The sequence below is a fragment of the Microtus ochrogaster genome, chromosome 7, assembly GCF_000317375.1.
Source record: "Microtus ochrogaster isolate Prairie Vole_2 chromosome 7, MicOch1.0, whole genome shotgun sequence".
Lineage (NCBI taxonomy): Eukaryota > Metazoa > Chordata > Mammalia > Rodentia > Cricetidae > Microtus > Microtus ochrogaster.
Window position 1 is genome coordinate 54736577 of NC_022014.1, and position 21090 is coordinate 54757666.

General features: G+C 39.1%; 1 protein-coding gene across 2 annotated transcripts in view; it reads right to left on the minus strand.

The window, feature by feature from the left end:
* The window catches only part of Ranbp17 (RAN binding protein 17), a 352625-nt gene that overhangs the window by 86537 nt on the left and 244998 nt on the right, over window positions 1-21090 (minus strand). For both annotated transcript variants that reach the window (XM_026780758.1, XM_026780757.1), the window contains 2 exons: window positions 14647-14710; window positions 14452-14560 (listed from right to left, as the gene is read on the minus strand). In XM_026780758.1, coding sequence (XP_026636559.1) covers window positions 14452-14560; window positions 14647-14710 — 173 coding nt within the window. The remainder of the gene's footprint in view (window positions 1-14451; window positions 14561-14646; window positions 14711-21090) is intronic.

Here is a 21090-nt window from a genome sequence, read left to right on the forward strand (position 1 = left end):
CATTACAGATGGTTGTGAGCCACCATGTGGTTGCTGGGAATTGAACTCAGGACCTTTGGAAGAGCAGGCAATGCTCTTAACTTCTGAGCCATCTCTCCAGCCCCCAGAGCCGATGAGAAACTTATAATGTACATATTAACTACTAACCTACACTGGCTACTTATCTTGGCCCCAGCTTTGACACGCTGCTACGGTGTGGTTGCCAGTCGATGATGCAGTGCTCTGCAGTACACAGGTTCAGGAATCTGACCTTGGCCACAGATTATTTAGCCTTGGGTATCTTACTAATCACTGAATCTCAGCTTCCTCATCTACAAAATAAGGATGAAACTATCTTTAAGGTTTCTGTAGTGAATATTAAATGTAGTGAAGTTTACTTGTATTTTAATAAATAAAGCTTGTTTGCTAATGAGAGATAAAAACAGCCACACTGGTCAGTCTAACAGACCAGGCAGTGGTGGTACATAACTTTAGACCGAGCAGTCACACTGGTTTGCCACAGAAGTCAGGTGGTAGTGGTGCATGCCTTTAATCCTAGCACTAGTGAGGAATATAAGCCAGGAACTACTTCTCTTTTCAGTCAGGATTTCTTATAGGTAAGAGCTCTCTAGTGGCTTGGCTACTTTGCTTTTCTGATCTTTAGGTTGAACCCTAATAGCTGTCTCTAGGTTTTTATTATTCATTTGTGTTACAATTAAATGCTAAAATACATGAAAAATAGATGTTTCATATATACCAGTGGTATATATGCACTGGTATTACAGTGTGAGCTCTGAAAACAGTACCTTCTGTTACTAGGGAAATACCGTGTTTGAATGGAAAACATTTGTTTCAGCAAATTTCCAAAGTCCTGGGTCAGGTCAGTAAGATTAGCACTTGGAAGAAGGGGCGGGGGATCAGGATTTCAATGCTAGGCCCAGCCACTTGAAAACTTGCTATACCAAAGTTGTTTTTTTTTCTTTTTCTTAAAAAAAAAAAGAAAAAGAAAAAAATTTTTGATATTAAAAAAAAAAAAAGGCCTTGGCAGGTAGCTCAGTGGTGGAGTAGCAACATTGCCCAGGCTGTATGAAAGACATGGGTTCAAACATTACCACTATAAAAGAAACACAAAAAAGACTCTAGGAAAATACAAAACCCTAATCTAGCAGATAGTAGAAGTGAACATTATCAGATCCTAGGTACATACTATACATGTACACTGAATTTAAAAACAATGTTCCTCTATGATAAAGTGTTTTCTAAAAGTGATTATTAATAAAACAGCGATAATTATCCTTGCAGGCAGAAGGGGACTGGCTTTCCAGTCTTGAGTGGATGATCCGAAACTAAGCTTCAGTCCTGGCTCTGCCACTGTTAGCTGTCTGGCATCTAAGCCTTAGTGTCCTCATTTGTAATTAAGAGACACAATATTTACTTCATAAAGTTAGCTGTGAGGATTAAATGACGAAGCATCTGTACCTGCCCTTGCTGGCACTTCATAAATGACATCCATTAGCATTTTTTTGTCTTGAGTTCAGCATGGACGTAGAGAGGTGATTATGATAATTAAATAAAAGTGCGACCACACGATTGCCTTCCCAATAAATCCCTTCCTCTGGGAATGAAGCTTCTGTAACAAAGCTTAGACTTTTCCAATGCAAAGGGATGTTTATTCACAACAAACATAAACTCAGAGCTTCTGCATTCCAACTTCATATTCTGAGCTACAGATAAAACAGTCTTCCAGATTTCATCTACTTCACGAATCACAATTCTCGAGGCCCACTCAATAGGCAGGAAACCACTCCTTGTCTTAGAAATCTGAGGTCACAGATCTTAGAGGAGAACCTGCTATTCTACTGCGCCAGACCAGAAAAATCCCTATTTGCCTTTCAAAGCTTACCCTTGTACTCACAGACGAGTGTAGCTTTCTCTGTTCAAAGAAGCTCCTCTTTACAGTAAATGGAGACCATTATAGAAAATCACAACTGGGCACAATGCAGAGATAACAGAGCATGGGAGCTCGGTTAAATATCTATAACAACTCCTGAACCGAAGACTCAGGAAACATGGAGGAAGAAGGGACACAGAGATGTAAGAGCCTGAGGACCAGGGAGATTGAATCTCAGAAATAGCATATCACATCAATCATATGGATGCCAAACAAGACCCGAGTAATGACAATATTAATAGACATGATAATGGGGAAGGGCTCAATTCGACTAGGTCCCATCCCTGGACAAAAAAACCATAGGCAACTAACTAATAACTGCTGAGACAGGGAGAATTAGCTTCTATAGGGAAGGGACCCTTCAGTGGTCAGCCTTAAGATCATTCACTCATATCCACATATGCCATGCTAAATGGGCTCAGCAGGTTTTGTGTGTTGATTTATGTGTCCAACAATAACAGTCAAAGAAAAAGAGGCCATCAGTTTGAGAGGGAGTGAGAAGTGATACAGGAGGGTTTGAGAGAGGAGACATGAAAGGTTCTGAAAAGAAAGAAAAATGGGAAGGGATACAGTTATATTTTAATTAAATTTTAATACAAATTTTAAAAAACAAAGATTTCAGTTGGGTGACAGTGGCCGACTGCCTCTGATCCCAGCACTTGGGAGGCAGAAGTAGGTGAATCTGAGTTTGATGGCAACCTGATCTACAGAGAGAATTCCAGGACAGCCAGGGCTATGCACAGAAACCCTGTCTTGACAAACAACAAACAAACAAAACCCCATAGATTTCAAAATGTGAAAAACAAAACAAAAAAAAAAAAAAAAACAACAACACAGTTGGAATGTGAGCAGCTCTTCACAGGCCTTTCTGCCCACTGTGTCTCAAGTGACCGACTCCCTCCACCGTCATCCCGCAGCTGCTTTCCTGTTCTTACTGGAGTTACTGTGACTGGCTGGGGCCTTTTACACACGTTATCATTTGTCTCCTTTATGACAACAGAACCTTTCTGGGGAGGAACATGATCCGCTTTGCTGACAGCTGTCTCTCCAGTATTTAGAATAGGGTCTGGATGAAGTCAGTCCTGAGTTTATTCAAAGAACATGCTCATGGCTCTTACTATATTCAACAAACTGCTGGAACTCACAATCCCATGAAATCATACAATCTCAGTTTTTACATGGGAACAGAGATGCCCAAAAGAATTATGTAGTTGCCAAATATTTCCCGGCTGATAAGTGCCGGTGATGATCTTAATATGAACTCCCCCAATATCTCTGATGGAGTGGAAGGCATCGAAAGGATGGAGTGAAGTCAGTGACACAGAATCTTGAATTTGGAGCTGAAATATCAGAAGAGAGTAAAAAACATCTTGGTGCTGGTGAGGAAAGTAGAATCCCTAGGCCAATGCCGAGAGAGGCCATCAGTAGGGTCTCCATTGCGCTTTGTGCTCTTCCTGTGTGACTGCATGGTTATGCTTTACTGCCTTAGTTGGAAAACTGGTTACTTGCATCAGCATCCATTAAGGAGTTCCCCCTCCCCTGTATTGTCTACAGAGGTACCATTTGTTGGTTCTGATGCAAAAGAAGAAATATGAGCTGTCCGGTCAAGGATGTAGTCATATATTTACTATGTAAAATGTACATGTCAGGACCTTATGAGTAATAAGGTTGACATTTTTTCTAGTACGTCACAAAACTAATATGATTTATAGGTATAATGCTCATTAACAAACTATCTCCAAATATGAAAGGTAAGTTATTATATTAATATACATTTTAAGTTCTTCATCACTCATAAAAAGAAAAGATATATTTTTTTTTTTTTGGCTTTTAGGACATCACCAAACAAGTCACCTTTCTAGGTTTCTGGGGGTATGGTTGAACAGAGAAATTATTATTTTTATATGTTTCAATGATATGTTCCATATTATTTTTATGTTTTAGAGAGAACACATTTAGAATAGGGTCTTTCTTAATATGTTGGCAGCCAAATACTTGTTTTTTAGTGCATTTTATTTATTGTTGTGCACAGTTTCAAACCTTGGACACTTGTGAGATGTTAAGAGGAAGATCACGAGTTTTAAGACACTCTCAGCTACAAAATGAGTTTGCGGCTAGACTGGCTTCCAAGAGACCTTGCCTCAAAAATCCAAACTAAACCAACAAAACCTCCCCCAAAGCAACCAACCTCACACTAAAACAAATTTGAGGGGCGGTGAGTTTAAAATAGTTGATTCCGTGCACACTTGTAAACAAAGCACTCCATGGGCAGAGGCAGGAGGACCTCCATGTCTAGGGAGATCTGGGTTACAGAGGAGACCCTGTCTCAATTAAACAAAACCTAAATTTTTATAGCAGCACTCTTTCATAATAGCCAAAGGTAGGAACATTTCAACTGCTTATTTAAGTTGAAGAGTAGATGAGTTATATGTATGTGTGTACACACATAGAAATATTCAACCATCAAAAGGGGGAAAGTATCAATATATGCTAAAACATGGATAAGCCTGAAAATTATTATACTAAGTTAAAGACAGACACAGAGGCTATAATTCCATTTATATCCAATGTTCACTGTAGGACAAATAGAGACAGAAAACAATTAAGTGGCTGTCAGTAGAAGGGGTGGGTTGGGGATTGGAATGCTTTGGACTTACATAATGGTGTTAGTTATACAACCTTGTAAATACTCCAAATATGATGAATACCCTTGGATTGCACATTTAAGAAAAGCCAATTTTATGGCACTACATCCTAAAAAGAAAAGAAAAGCACTGCCATGACAGAAAATCTGAGTCTATCCTTATTGCCTTGAAATATATACATACTGTCAATCTTTTGAGTTCCTCAAATTTGAATGCAGACAGTGGCTGGATCACTGGGGAATTGGTAAAGTGGGCAAGGAGAGACAAGTAACAAGTAATTACAGTAATTATAAATGATGGGAGCCAACAGCTGCGAAGTATATGCTGCACGGTAAACACTATGAAATGCTTTGGCATTTGTGATGTCAGCATGATGGATAAAATTCTAACATGGGAACATGTGAGTATTTTGAGTTATTTAAAATAAAGACAAACACTTTCAATCGCAGCTCTTAGGAAGCTGAGACAGGAGGATCACCATGAGCTCTAGTCCACCTTGAGTAACCTAAAAGACCCTGTCAAAACAAATGAAGAAAAAAATTATTTAGAACTATTCAGATCAGTCCAATTGGCCCTAAGAGTCCTTAAAAGTGGGAGAGACTCATAAGGACAACACCATGAGCCCAGGCCAACTGTTTGGTGGGGAGTGAGGGGTGGGGAAAGGACCTCTAGAAGCTGTGAAGCAGGAGGATAGACTATCTAGACCACAGCACTGCCAATACCATAGTTCAACTCACTGAGACCCACTTTGGACATCTGCCATCTAGAACTATGAAGTAATCTTTATACTATTTAAATTATTAAGCTGTGACAATTTGTTACATAAGTAATAAGAATTTAACACAGTACATAAAGACTTGCCTGTAGTTTGGTAGTCCAAACTGAGGTAAATTAAGAAAAGAATAAGACGAGAGTGAGTACAGAAAATAGCCCACTAAAGGCAAGTAGCTGTGGGTGATCCCAGCAGAATCCGTGGTCTTAGTCCATCTACCTCCATGGGTCCTGATAAGTCCAATGCTGTAAGATGACAGTCCTCAAGTTTTGTTTAGCAGAGGACTCAAGGAATGTGCTTGGCTAGTCCTTCAAAAAGATGGAATCTGGCTCCAGTCCAGTTTCCTTGTAAACTGATTAGGAGCTCTGGTCACTCTTGAGATGACTGTGACTTCAGGCAGGGCAGGGTATTTTAGAATCACAAGGAAGTGTCATCAGTGGGGAGAGCAGACGCAGGAAGAGTAGTGAAACTGCCTCACTTTGAGGTCCATGGTGATTTGCTTATGACTTTCAATAAGTGTTTCTTTCTTAGTTAATAGTTACTAAGTAGGCATTCAGTTTGCATGGCAATCCTCTATCTCCATTTAATAGATGAGAAAACTGAGGCTCTCTGAAGTTCTAGAAAAGCACAATACTCACATTAGTTTCTAGAAGAAAAATACATTATCCAGTGCAGATGTAAGAGACCTAACCTACAAGTTTCACCCCGAGCATTCTATTCCCCAGGGAGCTCTGGACTCTACCCTCAAAGCCAGGTACATTATTAAAACTGGATCTGGACTTAATGGGCTGCTTTCTGCCTACAGGGCCGGCTAATTAGTCTTAATTATCTCATTATGGATTCTAAGTATTTCCAGCTGCTTTTTACCCCCACTGCCCACTCTCCCACCCTTCTCCCACGTCTACTTTCCAAGCAGTCTCTGCCAAGTCATGGACACAGGTGAAATGGTGATGTATTCTTCACCTATGAGAACATTAGCTATTCCTTGTCAAGCCGCTCACCTGCTAAGTCTTCCTGAGAAGTCTACTTTTTTCTGTTCCTTAATCCATGAGAAGAAAAACCGCTTTGTCCAATTATTAGACATAGAACACCATCTAAAATTTCATCTGAGCTTCATTGGACTAATTGTCATATTTGTCTACCCAGAAAAAAAAAAAACCAAAGACGTGAATGTGTTCACTTCATAGATTCCTAGAAAGTAATCTCTTGTTTTCCCCTCACTGTTCTCGAGCCAAGAATCAATCATTTCGTCCAAACACTTCAAATAAAATAGAAGAAAAAGTTTTATTTCTTCCTGGATTGAGAAGGTGAGGGCTGAGGAATGATCTGGCGGGGGTGAGTACAGACATGAGTTCTGACGGCTACTTTGGGCAAGTCAGTGAATCTCTGAGCCTATTAACAATGGGATGATGGACTTAATGCAGACTGCTGAGAGGTTAAATAGGATAAGGTACATGAAAACAGCTTACTGAATTAAATATAAAGCATATTCAAAGTGACTATTTTTATATGTCAGGCACATTACAAGTGTAAGTAGTTTGCAAAATATAAATCTGTAAATAAATGTTTGCTATTTTTAATAAAGAAGGGGCAGGCAGAAGGCTGAAAGGATAAAAGAACCCACCACCAAGCTCTATAGCCTTCAGTCTCTTGAAGCACACAAGGCAGAGGAAGAAAACTGCCATTTCCAAGAGTCCTCTGATTTCCACAAGCAAGGTCACATTCTCCGACTGTGAAGTGATCTTGTTGAGGTAGGCGTGGCCTATTAAAAGAAGTGGACCACCAGGGTGGGCTTTGAGGTTTCAGAAGCACACACAGATACAATGTAATACAAAGGGAAGTTCCTTTCTGGGTATCTAAAAATCAACCTCTAGCTGCTATTGGTAGAACATTCTTTCCGTGTTACACAAGTAGTTAACTTGTTACATAAAATTCCTCACCTTTAGGTCAGCAGTATCTTCAAGTGCCAATTCCTGTTACAAATCATGAAAACACACGTGGTGTCACCCTCACTTCTAAAGACAGAACTGTCTTAACATCCATAAACACCATTTTTTAAAATATTGGTTTTTACAATTTAAAATACCCAAGGAATTGTACTGCTCACCCAAATCCTACCCAAATACTTTTGAATGTTCAGGGTCAGAATTTCTGCATGTATGACATGATATGACTGTTAACACTGAACAATCCCAAGTTTATTAGTGGCAAAAACATTTGCAACTACTTTTTGGTTCTTCACAAAACAAACAGCTTACTTTTAAGTTTTTTCTACACTTTCCCATTCAGTGTTTATCAAGCTAATTTACTTCTATTTAAACAATAAGAAAGTTTTGGTTTATTCAAATATTTTACACTGAACAGCTTGTTGGAAGTTCTCTCTTCCCTTTAGCTTATTAAATCAACAAGTTAATTGTAAGACAACCCAGGGAGCTGTGGAGTGGTTCCCTGAAGGGGTAAGCCTGCGAGTACAGAGGTTGACCACCCATTTCTTTCTACATGTGCATTTACTTGCAAGGGACTTCCTGTACTCCTCTGCTAATTTCTGAGGACTTAAATAGCACATAGCTAACATTGTTTCCACATTGAAACATTATCATCATAATGATGAAATGATTCCAATTCTGTCCTTCATAGAAGTGAGCATTTTGTCTAGTTTATTTAAAACAGTTTGATAACATAGTACAACAGTTATTGCCAAAAACTCCCCCATTTTCATCTGAAATACAACCTGGGGCACATAGCATCTAATTAAATTCATACAAAGTGCAAATTATTGAATATAACCCAAAATGCATTTCAAAGTAAATACCAATTAATGTGACACCCAATTTCTCTCCCCTTCTAACTGCTCCAGTGTGCATGGCTTATATAAAAATATCCAATTCATTTTGTAGGATTCAATTAGAATGTTTTGTATTTCAAGCCAGGAATCACGTCCAGTTTTTCTGCAAGCAGTTTGGTTAGGCAGTTTTTTCCTACTTGATTCTTATCTCCCTGAATCAGTGCCATAAAATTTACTATTATTATTTTTTGAGAATGGTTTTCATCCTCATTATTTTTGTTTCTTTCATTTAATACATGATCTGTGCTACTTTTGAGTATAGTACTATTTTTTTCTTCCTTGTTTCCATGGGGCAGTGAACACAAAGAGAAAACTATTAATCTATACATAAGAAATCTTTGACAGCAATGGCACCCTCAATCTAGATTGTGATACAAGGCCTCAAATAATCAAAAACATGTTCAACAATATCAAGAAAAACAGAAGCAGTAACAGTGTAAAAAGGGAGCAGGCACTGACTAATCCAGCACAAGAATGGCTGTGTGCAGCCAACAGTTGTAGAAGCAACGATAAAAGATATTTCCAGGGAGACCCTGGCAGGCAGGGCTGATTCCAGCAGCCACAATAATGGATCCTTCTTGTTTGTGATAGAACAAGCACCCAGTTAAGTAACTACAGTGAGCTTGGTGTTAAAACGTCATAAAAAAGATAAAATCAGTACTCTGAAGAATTTCAGCTTACAATGGAAAGAATAACTCTGGTCCTTAACAAGGCAAAGAAACCCTATTTACACCACAAATCACTGCTCGATGCTTACCTGCTCACTATTTTACAGAATCCCTGGTAAGTAGGGAAGGGGTATTTTTTTCAAACAGCATAAAGTTCCATACAGATAGTTATTTCAGTTTTAAATTTAACCTGTAACTCAGATACAACTGACTTATGTTGAGAACCTACTATGTGCTGGGTACATGTCTATTATAGCCTCTTTCTGTTTCATTAAAGGTATGAAAAAAAGCACTAGAATATAACAATTACATTTTTCCCTAAACTTTGAACTGAAAAATATAAATTCATAATTTATACTGTTATGGGACAGATATTTAAAAGAAATCTAACTTGGAAAAAAGTGAAATTCTCTTATTCAAATTATAAATGTTTACTTAAATTTTTATTGTCACAGTTTACATTAAGCAATAGTAAGTAAAAATAAATCTGCCTTCAAAAGTGTGCATTGCAAGTCAGGAGTGGTGGTGTACAACTTTAATCCTAGCACTCAGGAGGCAAAGACAGGAGGATCTCTGTAAATTTGAGGCCAGCCTGGTCTATAGAGGAGTTCCAGGACAGCCAGGGCTGTTACACAGAGAAACCCTGTCTCAAGAAACAAAACAAAACAAAAAACTGTGCAAGGCAGAGTCCTTCTGGCACCAATATGAATATTACTTATCCAAACACCAGCCAAGTACGAAAGTGTTTTGGGATAGCCTGCACTATATTCAGACTCATATGCTCATCTGTTGTTTACAACAGACAAGGACAAACTGTGTGTGAGGACGCCATGAAAAAGGAAATCCTGACCCTTTTCCATTATCAGGTTCTGAAGGAATAGGTGGCAAAGCCAATCTCCAGGAAATCTACATGTATTACTCTTTATCATTGGTCTCTCCATTTCTTTCACTATGAACCAAGGTCATTAAAAGAATGAGGTCTACACAGTGTTTTAAGCATTTTAATGACTGGATATATGGAAAACAAAAATGCAACTTCCTTGAGACCAGGCAGGGCCCATCAAGCCTGACGTGTGTCTTGCCCTTAGTTCAGCAGTGTGTTTGCTAAATAAATGACTGTCCAGAAGAGCGAAGCGTGTAGGGCCACCTCTCTGCTCTCCACAGCAGCAGCAAGAGGCAGACTGGCCAGTGCTCAGTGTAGAAAGCTTCTACTCAGAACTCACACTAGGTTGGGTTTTGCATGCCTGGTTTATACTCTTCAAATATTTATAGACAGTTTTCTTTGCCTCCAGCTCTGGTTGTCACTTAGCCAAGTTATACATACATGGTTCTTTTAATCTTTCCTTAGAAATCAATTCCACTCAGCTCCTTAATCATTCTAGCTGCATTTTCTCAACTTTTAGCTATTAGTCTTTCTGGTGACTTATTCTGCTGAAATGTATGAAAGTGATATAGCCATGAACATGGAGAGGGTTAGTTGTTTTTCCATTTGAACTATTTCAAGGTTCAATGCATTTTATGTGCAAAATAAAACTTTTATATGATCATACCTTAAAAATTCTATTTATGTTGATGTAGCAATCAATCGATATCCCCCCCCCCAAATATTATCAGTATTACATTCTCTAAGGATAACAATGTCACTATCCAAAACTTCTTATGTCTATAGCTGACTGATCTCCCCCGGAGTGTTTCAATATAAGAAAATGCAGGAATCTAGAGTATCACAGCCGCACAGAAATGTGCCCACTTCAAGATTCCAGCTACTTGTAGACATGTTTTCTAAATACAGATTTTCAATTAAAAAAATTAAAATTGAATAAGGATTTTTTTAAGGATTTTTTTTGAAAACAAGACTCTAACACTAAAAGTTGAGGCATCAAAGGAAGACAAATGGGATGACATCAAACAAAAAATGCAATGATACATAATTTCATTATATTAAGAATGGCTGTCCACAAAGAGGAAAGATAATGAATGCTGAAGACAGTGCGGGCAAATGGGAACCTTTGCCCACTATTAGTAGGACAGTGAGTACAGTCATCATGAAAACCAATCAGTATGCAGATCACTCAAAAACGTAAGAAAGAACACAATCCACCAACTCCACTATCAGGGACTCATCCAAAGGAAAGAAACAGATAGGTCACTGCCGTGTTCACTGCAGCACTACTCAGAACAGCCAAGAAACAGAACCAAGCCGATGAACCGTGAAACACGGGGAAAGTATGACACTTATACACAGCACGTTATATTTGGTCATCAAAAGAAATGAAATGCCATTTGTGATAACACAGATAGAACCTTATGTTAAGTGAAATAAAGAAGGTCACAAAGACTACTCCTTCATATCTGAAAGAACTTTATAAAAGTTGTAGTAACAGTGCTTACCAGAGAGAGGCTGAGGCCTGTGGAGGAGGGGAAGGGAAAGGGAAGAAGCCTACCAATAGGCATTTAGTGCAGTTAGGAGTTAAGAAGTCCTGATGTGCTAATGATGCAATAATGGTGTATTGTACATTTAAAAGAACTACATGAGGATATTATAAATGTACAAGAGATAGGTGTTTAACACTGAGCTGGGACTGCAGCTCATTTGTAAACTGCCAGCTTACCATGCACAGGATCCTTGGATTTGACCCTCAGTACTACCAAAACCAAAATAAAACAAAAACAACAGAAATTAAGAAAACAAGGCTTATTTAACATGAACAAAACACTGAACAAGGCTTATAAATATCAAAACATTGCACTTTACCCTGGTAATATACACAATCTCCCTGGTTTTATTTATCAGTAAAAATAAAATTCTTAAAAAAGTCAGAAATAGGTATTTTTTGGCATTATAAAATACAGCAACATATAATTACATCTACCATTTTAATTAGCACATGCAAGATCTTATGCAGTCACCATTTTTGTAATGAGAGTATGTCGTGTACCCTTGAAAAAGAACATCACAGGCATAAGCTGGGAATGGAGTTCTAGCATGCATGAGACATAGGATCACCCACCCCACAATTAGATGTCATATCTCTTAAATTTTATTTATTCCCATCACTAATTGAAAGGGCACATCAAAACCAGGACATCATTTCACACTACTTCCAACTTCAATAGTTCGTGGAAACGACCATCTTCAATTTTATGAGACTGCCTTTTTTAGAGCCTATGTACAAGTGAGATCAGGTAGTAGTTGGTCTGTCTGTGCCTGGCTTATTTCACTTAACACGACCCCTCAGGTTCCTCCAGACAGCTGGGAATGATTCACTTTCTTATTTGTATGGCTAAAGAGTACTCTAGTGTGTTTGACATTTTCTTTGCTCGTTCATGCGCCAGTGGATATTTAGGTTGCTTCTATCTCCTGGCTTCTGTGACTGCTGCTGTAAGGAACACTAGGTGCAGATGTCTCCTGCACACTGACTTCACTCCCTCTGGGTGTGCATCCCACTAGCAGGATTTCAAAAGCATGCTGTGGTTTTACTTTTAATTATTTAAGGCATTTCCATATGGTTTCCCACAACAGTGACAGTAATTATTTAGCATACAAAGCCCCACATTCTATTTAGCTCCTTTTGATGTATTTTTCTCCACTATACACAACTGCCCTATTATCTCAGTATTGCCTTTTCACTTAAGAACATTAAACTTTATGTACTGTATTGTCTTCAGCCATCAATTTTTTGTGCCACAGGCCACTATAATTTTATATACTATACTTTTAATTCTATTATTAGACATTCACATATTTTCCATTTTTGTCTTGAGCTTAACTGTTACTACACACAAACAGCAGCAACAATGCAGGGCTACACTGCAGTACCAATAGAGCATTTCCTCAGAATGCACAAAGCCCTGGATTTGATTCCTAGTACCACATAAAACCAGACAGTATCTCATTACTTGGGGTTAAGACAGAAGAGAACCCGAGTATAAGGTCATTCTCAGCTACAGAGCAGTTCAAAACTACCCCTTCCTGACACCTTCTCAAACAAAACAAAACCAAACCACGAACTATGCCCCTGCAGACTTAGACAACGTAAGTGCTGTGGATATAGGTCAGGGTAGAGTGTTGGCCTAGTACATCAGACATTGTGGGTTTGGTTCTCAGCACTGCCTAAAACGCAGTGGACGTACACAGGCCTGTAATGTCATCCTAGCCACTCCAGAAGTAGAAGCTGGAGAATTTTCAGCTCATTCTCGACCTCAGCTTGAGGCCCACCTGCACTTCTACATTGGATCCTGTCTCAGAACAACAAAGGGAAAGACCCATTCCTGTTGGGCTGGCAAGATTGCCTACTGGACAAAGTCATCAACCAAGCCTGATTACCCAAGTTTGATCACTGGAACCCACATGGTAGAAGAACAGACTGACTCCTGAAAGTTGTCCTCTGACCCCAACTGTATGTTGTGGTACATGAGCACAAATACATACACACAACAAATAAAATTTAACATGTGGAAAATAAAATGCAAGAAATATACTTCCTTCCCTTGACTTTGCAGTAGTGTGGATTGAAACTTGGGTCTTGTACATATTAGACAAGTGCTTTATTGTTGAGTTGTATTCCTGACTTTTAAAGAAAATTTTGAGATAAAATTGAGGTAAAGGGAACACTTCTGCATTGCTGGTGGGAATGCAAGCTGGTACAGCCCCTTTGGATGCCAGTGTGGCAATTTCTCAGAAAATTAGGAAACAACCTTCCTCAAGACCCAGTAATACCACTTTTGGGTACATACCCAAAGGATGCTCAATCGTGCCACAAGACATGTACTCAACTATGTTCATAGCAGCATTGTTTGTCATAGCCAGAACCTGGAAACAACCTAAATGCCCCTCGATCGAAGAATGGATGAGGAAAATATGGTAATTTACACAATGGAGTACTACACAGCAGAAAAAGTAACGACATCTTGAATTTTGCAGGAAAATGGATGGAGCTAGAAACCATCATTTTGAGTGAGGTAACCCAGACACAGAAAGGCAATTATCACACATACTCACTCATAGGTGGTTTTTAAACATAAAGCAAAGAAAACCAGCCTAGAAATCACAATCCCAGAGAACTTAGACAACAATGAGGACACTAAGAGAGACATACATAGATCTAATCTACATGGGAAGTAGAAAAAGACAAGATCTCCTGAGTAAATTGGGAACATGAGGACCTTGAGGGAAGGTTTAAGGGGAGGGGAGAGGCAGGGAGGGGAGCAGAGAAAAATGTAGAGCTCAATAAATATCAATAAAAAAAATTTTGAGATGAGACAGGGTCTGCCAAACTGCTGATCTTGAACTCACTCTGTGGTCCAGGCAGCCCTTGAACTTGCTATCCTATCCTCCTGTCTCACCTGAACCACCATGCCCAGGTTCTAGATTAGTAATTGTAAAATTAATGGGTCAGTGGACACAAAGAAAGAAAATTCTGAGATAAAGAATCAAGGCAAATAGTACAAAGATCTGTCTTTTGGCTGCAAATTTTAGAAATTATGAAAATGATCAATGAAAGCAACTTGCACTAAGTGAAATGCTGGACTTAGTATTCCACTCTTTCTTTCACACCGTGTTCATCTCCTGTTAGGCACCATCAACTTACCTAGGTCTACCATCAGAAGGCGAGTGAGGGCTGTGTAGAAAGTTGTTCGGCACCTGAAGTCACTGAGACTGTAAGTATCACCAATGCCAAGAAATGGAAAGTGTTCACTCTAATGGAAGCAAAAGAGCATGGAAAGTTACCAATGTCTGACCTAACTATCCAGAAAACTTTAGTCATTAAAGAATTAAGACGTACCGTGTGGTTTTTTAGCATGAATTTCACAGCATCTATTTTCACAAGTTTTTTTAAAAGGATATAGGTAGTAATGTTAAGGAATCTGGAGAAATGTATGTAATAAATCACAAAACAAAACTAAAATGGCATTTTAGTATGTAAGAAGAATAAATATTTCTAGGATTACTCCTATAGAAATGTCTTTCATTTTGCTAAGAATGATAATCCATTATTAACTAAGGCAATTACTTTTTCATCTTATACATATTCTAGTTATGGAAAGAAAGAATGAGTCCTATAATTAAGACAAGAACCCCTCACTATTAAAGCCTTGATAGGAGAAAATTGAAACTGACCCTTTTTACATTTGGGTATAGTTGGAGAATTTCTTTTTACTTAATGCTACTTTATAATAAAATTATTATAAAGACCCATAATAGACTATCAAGAAAGAGAAAATTATTCAATTTTAAGAAACAATGAACTCAGAAATTTAAAACCAAAATCTAGTTAGAAAGATCTAGCAAAATTCATGCCATTAAGTGTTGAAAGACAGCTTAATGTAATTAATATGTCTCTAATGTTTAAAGGAAAGACATTTTTTCATGGTAGCTAGTCTTCACAATTGTAGTGCTGCCATTTCTGCTCTGTAGATACAGAAACAGAAGTTTAAAGAAATTAAGTTGTCCATCTAAGATTGTACAGATACAGTTAACTTTGTTGACATTTGAATTAAGGCTTCATTCAAAGGATCATGTTTTTTTTTTTTCTGTACCACATCAATCATCTGAACAGGCAAATTCTGAATGAGAATAAAACTGAGATCATAAACATGAATACATAGCACGGATAACTTCTAGTCCACTTTGGGTTTTAGGGATGCATACTTAGGATGCACCCCCTCTTCTCTTCCTACACCATATTCATGTACTTTCTGCTATAGAACATCTTGGTTATTCTATATATTTACTTCTGTCCTGAAGGCTACAGCAATCTTACTTGGTTCCATTCATGTCATAATGGAAACATCAGCTCCTTTCTTTTGTATAATTTCTGAACATGGAGCTTTGCAAATTTCCTATGTATGATGACACTGAAAAGCCCATTTATCATTTTAGACACAGATTGGAAAGCACGTTGGGACACAAGACAGGAAACATAGGCTCTTGGATTGACGACATCTGGATAAGCTTACATGATACATTCAGCCTGACTGAACTTAGTTCCTCTCCAGCAGCTGAGAACAGCGTCTATGGCCAAGTGACTGCATGGGTTGTTCTGAGGATCAGGTGATCCACACATATTTACTGACTATAAACCAGGGAAAAGACAGGAGGCTGAAGAAAACTTACAGAAGGACACTAGCTATAGTGCCAATTCTTTTAACTCTAACTGGCAGAACAGTATCACTTCCAGTTGTTCAATGACCGAATGAATTAAACAAAACTAGAAAACTATCCCAATGACAGCTGATAGTTAACATGGCTTAGATGTAAGTTTGTCCCACTGCCAGGTGCCCACTAGAGTGGCATGTTATGCGTGTGTCCCCGGACAGCACTGGCCGCCATGCACTCTCCTCGGTGCACTGCATTTCTGGCAGCACAGGGACAAGATCAGTGCTGAGAAGCAGCAAGCTTTTTCTTAGACTTGAAGATGCGGATTTGACGACTTTTCAAAATCATCAATCTCTGAGCAGATGAACTGCCACTCAAACTTCACTCAGTTAAACAAGGGTGGGGATCAATAAACTTAGAAATATCTTAAGTAATTACCAAAGGCAATTCTCTTAAAATTGCTAAGTTAAAAGTGACAGGGTATATGGGTAATATGAATGCTGCCATTAAGAGGAGCCTTCCTGTCAGCACTGCTAACAAACAGTAAGTCATGTTTTGACAACAGAATATTTATGGAAGTAATAAACGAACATCCACAGCAAAAACATCATCTGCAAAGACATTTCCCCAGAACCGCACCTGTGCACTTTATATCAAGGTCAGCCCCCACTGCCTCTTAATTCTCAAGAAAAATGATTAAAATTTGAAAAATGCAATAATGAGAATTCATCTCAATATTTACATTCCTTTATAGGAATTCATCTCAAAGCTAGTTAATGGTCTTAATATTTGCAATGTTAAAGGAAAAGGCAGAGGATGTATCTATAGGATCTTTTATTCTTACTCTCCTCTAGCAGACAAGCCTTCTTTGAACTTGCTCCATTTTGGGTAGGACAGGTGGCTTACGGCAGTACTAGATTAGGTTCGGAGGCCTGCAGCTCAGTGCTGAGGACAGCATGGTAATAGGAACAGCAACAGTGCTAGGACTCCTGAGCAGTAGATGGAGTTAGCACAGGCTACTCTGGTAATTTGGAGGCCGGAGCTGAGGCCATGAAGCTCTCCATGGCTTGCTCAGCCCACTTTCTTATAGAGTCCAAGACCAGCAGCCCAGGGATGGCCCCACCCATAATGGGCTGGGCCCTCTCCCATCAATCACTAATTAAGAAAATGCCTTATAGGCTTGCCTATAGCCCAACGTACAGAGGCATTTTCTTCTTTCTTTCTTCCTTCTTTTCTTTTTTCTGAGACAGGGTTTCTCTGTGTTATCTCTGGCTGTCCTGAAACTCAATCCATAGATCAGACTGGCCTCAAGCTCACAGAGATTCACCTGCCTCTGCCTCGCTGAGTGCTGGGATTAAAGGCGTGCGCCACCACTGTCCAGCTGGAGGCATTTTCTTGAGTTTCCCATCTGTCAAATTGACATAAAAAACTATCCAGCACGACTGACCCCTTGTCAACTTGACACACAAATACATTACCATTAAACCACTTTTCCTGTATCATTCATTCCAGAAGATCTCATATTAAAAATCATAAATAACTTTCAAAGTTCTACAGTCTTTACACATTAAAAACTCAGTTGCTTTAAAATAGCCAAACACTTTTAAAATCCAAAGTCTTTCTAGTGTAGGCTTCTGTAAAATAAAAAGGAAATAATTTCCTACTTCAAGAGGGAAGAACGAGGGCATAGTCACAGTCAAATCAAAGCCAAACCAAACTCCAAAAATGTGAATGCCTCAATGTCTAATGTCTGGGCTCCTCCAAGTGGCTCGGGTTTCTTCCTTTGCTCTGCCCGTGCAGCACAGGCGGCTTGAGCTGGCCCCACTCCACTGCCGCTGCTGTTCCTGGCAGCCATCCCACGGTGTCAGTATCTCCAAAATGTCAGGGTCTTCTGCTGCAACTGGGCTGCATTTTCATGAATGGGCTCTCTCCATGGTGCCGAGTCTCAACTTCGCCATGACTCCTTCAACCCTGGGCCCTCAACTGCCACTGAGGTTGCACTTCTCCAATGGCCTGCCTTATACTCCATGCCCCCTTCATGTCTTCAATGCCAGTACCCACCTGGGTGACTCTTACACTACCAAGTTTGGCTGCCAGTACGAGGTACAACCTTGGTTACTTCTGGGACACAGCCTCTGTATGCTGACTCTCAGGAAACACTTCCAAGAAGATTTCGCCTCAACAATTCTGGTCTCTTCTTAATAAGCACTAACTTCTCAGCTCCATACAACAATCAGCATCAAGTAGACTAGCAAAGCAAACGCTTCACTTTATTAGTTCCGCTGATTCTTCAGCCCCAGCTGACCAGAAGCACAGAATCTTAACTCAAAATAACGAATGGCCCCGATGGAGCCTTTACACTTTCCTCTCAAATGTCACAAGTCAGGCACTGCTCAACATTCTTATCTTCCAAGTTTCTACAGAAAGCCCACCAAGCACTGCACACTCAATAGCTTTTCCTGTATAAAGTGGTCAGCTCTGTCACAGCAGTAATACCCCACAATCCAGATACCTACCAACTTGTCTTAGTTAGGGGTCCTATTGCTATGATGAAATACCATGACAAAAAAGAAAAGGCTTATGTGGCATAAACTTTCCCAGCACTGTTCATCATTGAAGGAAGTCAGGACAGAAACTGACACAGGCCAGGAACCTGGAGACAGAGGCTGATGAAGAGGCCGTGGAGGCATGCTGATCACTAGTTTGCTCCCCATGGCTTGCTCAGCCTGCTTTCTTAGAGAACCCAGGACCACCAGCCCATGGATGGCACCACCCACAGTGGGCTGGGTGCTCCCCCACCAATCCCCAACTAAGAAAATGCCCTATAGGCTTGTCTACTGATCTTATAAAAGTATTTTCTTAACTGAGATTCCCTTCTCTCAGATGGCTTTAGCTAGTATCAGGTTAAGATAAAATTAACCAGCACAAGTATTTTATCAAACCTAAAATGTCACCAATTGTAAAAATAAGAAAACTATTGTTTTATGTACTATTTGAAAGAAAAGGTACTTCTATGTTCACTTTCTGTTACATGTCTAAGTGTTCTGTCTGCACGATATAAATGTGCTACATGTGTGCAGTGACTTGTCCGTCAGTTACAGACAGTTGTGAGCTGCCATGTGTGTGCTGGAGACCAGACCTGGGTCCTCTGCAAGATCAGCAAGTTATATTAATTAATCCCGGAGCCATCTCACTAGCCCCCAAAAAGTGATTATAAATAATAAGAACAAAGTTGTATCTTGCAAAAACAGTGTTAACGTGAAAAAAAAATAGTCTCAGAATTGAATAGCGTAACCTATATTCACTAAACGTACCAGGGTAGGTAACAACAGGATTTAGGCAGGTCTCTTAGGGCCACATATGTTCAGTGTTTATAGACAATTTAGATCTTGAAAACAGGCCTGGGGAGAAGTCCATGGATAAGAACACTATATGTCAGGAATATGAATTAATTTCTGAAGGAAGCCTATGCTCATGAACCTCAAACCAGGTATCAAAGTGACCAGGTTTCCTTCTCAAGCAAGGAATGGGAGTTAAACTTCAGTCACTCAGTAGGAGAGGAGACAATATGTTCTAAAAGCTTTAATCTCTATCACTTTAAATCCAGTAGAGAACAAGACTAATGCATAGTAAACAAAGTTACACTCATACCTAAGATGTTGTCATAAGAACACCAAGTTTAAGAACATTAAGAAATGTGTCTGAGGCTAGCCTGGTCTACAGAGCAAGTTCCAGGATAACCAGGGCTACACACAGACAAATCCTGTTTCAAAAAACCAAAGGGGAGGGGAAGAAAAAAAGAAGAACATTAAGAAGAGTTAAAGATGATGAGGAAAAAACAAAGAGAATTAAGTGCTCACTAGGCACTAAAGGGTTAAGGATTACAACTATCTTGGTATTGCTTTCCTAAGTTTTAATGAAAAACCAAAAATCTTAGTTTAACCATCCTGTCAAAGGAGAGGAATGACATTTTTGGTGATTCAGTGAGGGACAAGGAAGAGGTCAGGTGGAAAGAAAAATGAATGTCCTTGATCCCAGGGTAAAGTATAAGTCACTGTTGAGTGGGCATAGGGAACTCGGTAAGTCAGGTGCCATTAAAAGCCACGAACGCAATCATTGATGCAATTTTATCTGAGAAGCAAGTGGAATTTCTCTTCTTTGGGAAGAGAAATAATCAGATCCAAATAATATCCGTGGAACGCGATCTTTTGAAGGTGGAATATAAAGTGGTGAAGGCCTGGATGAGGTATGCAAGAGTAGAGACGACTCCCATACTCAACTTGTACAAAGCTATCTGACAGAGGAATTAAGACGATGGCTTTCCTCACGCTGGATAGACAAAGAAAATAATAACACTAGATGAGCAATGTTAATAAAAGTATGCTTGAGGGATGTATGTGAAAACTCACTTTATTTAACATTCTCTCACACCATTTGGAGAGAGGATTATTCAGGAAAAGAAAAGAATGCATTAAACTTAGTACTTTCACAAAGGAAGAATTACTATTCCCTATTTCTAAATATTTCCTGTACACAGTTTTATTTCCATGTTTTACTTTACTTGTTTTACTCTGTACTTTTGTTTCATCTCTCATCCTGTATTTTCTCCTGACTCCCATCTCATTCATGAATCACACCTCACTGGTAGTAATATCTACTATGCATAGTACCGCAATTTAAAAAATATTATATTTAATATAGCATGTTAGCTTTATCTAATAAAAATGTCTCCTTAAAAGTAGTTATATCATGGACTGAAGAAATGGCTCAGTGGTTAAGAGAGTTTGCAGTATAATCATGAAGACCAGAGTGCAGATTCCAAAATGCATCTAAAAGCTGGGGAAGCCTTGAGCACACTTGTAACTCTAGCATCGAAGTGGTGAAGACAGCATGACCATTGGCAATAGCTGACTGCCACCCTAGTTGAAAACCTAACACATACTTCATATATACATGCACATGTACACTCAATACATACACAAAAATTCAGTTGTATCACTGTCATATGCCCACATTATTTTTAACATATACATTGCCAGAAATTAGTATATAATTTGAGTTAGATTAAAAAATGTTTTATGGGCCAGCCTGGGACGGGGAGCTCAGAGGTTCCTTGGCCCCCCAGCCTTCT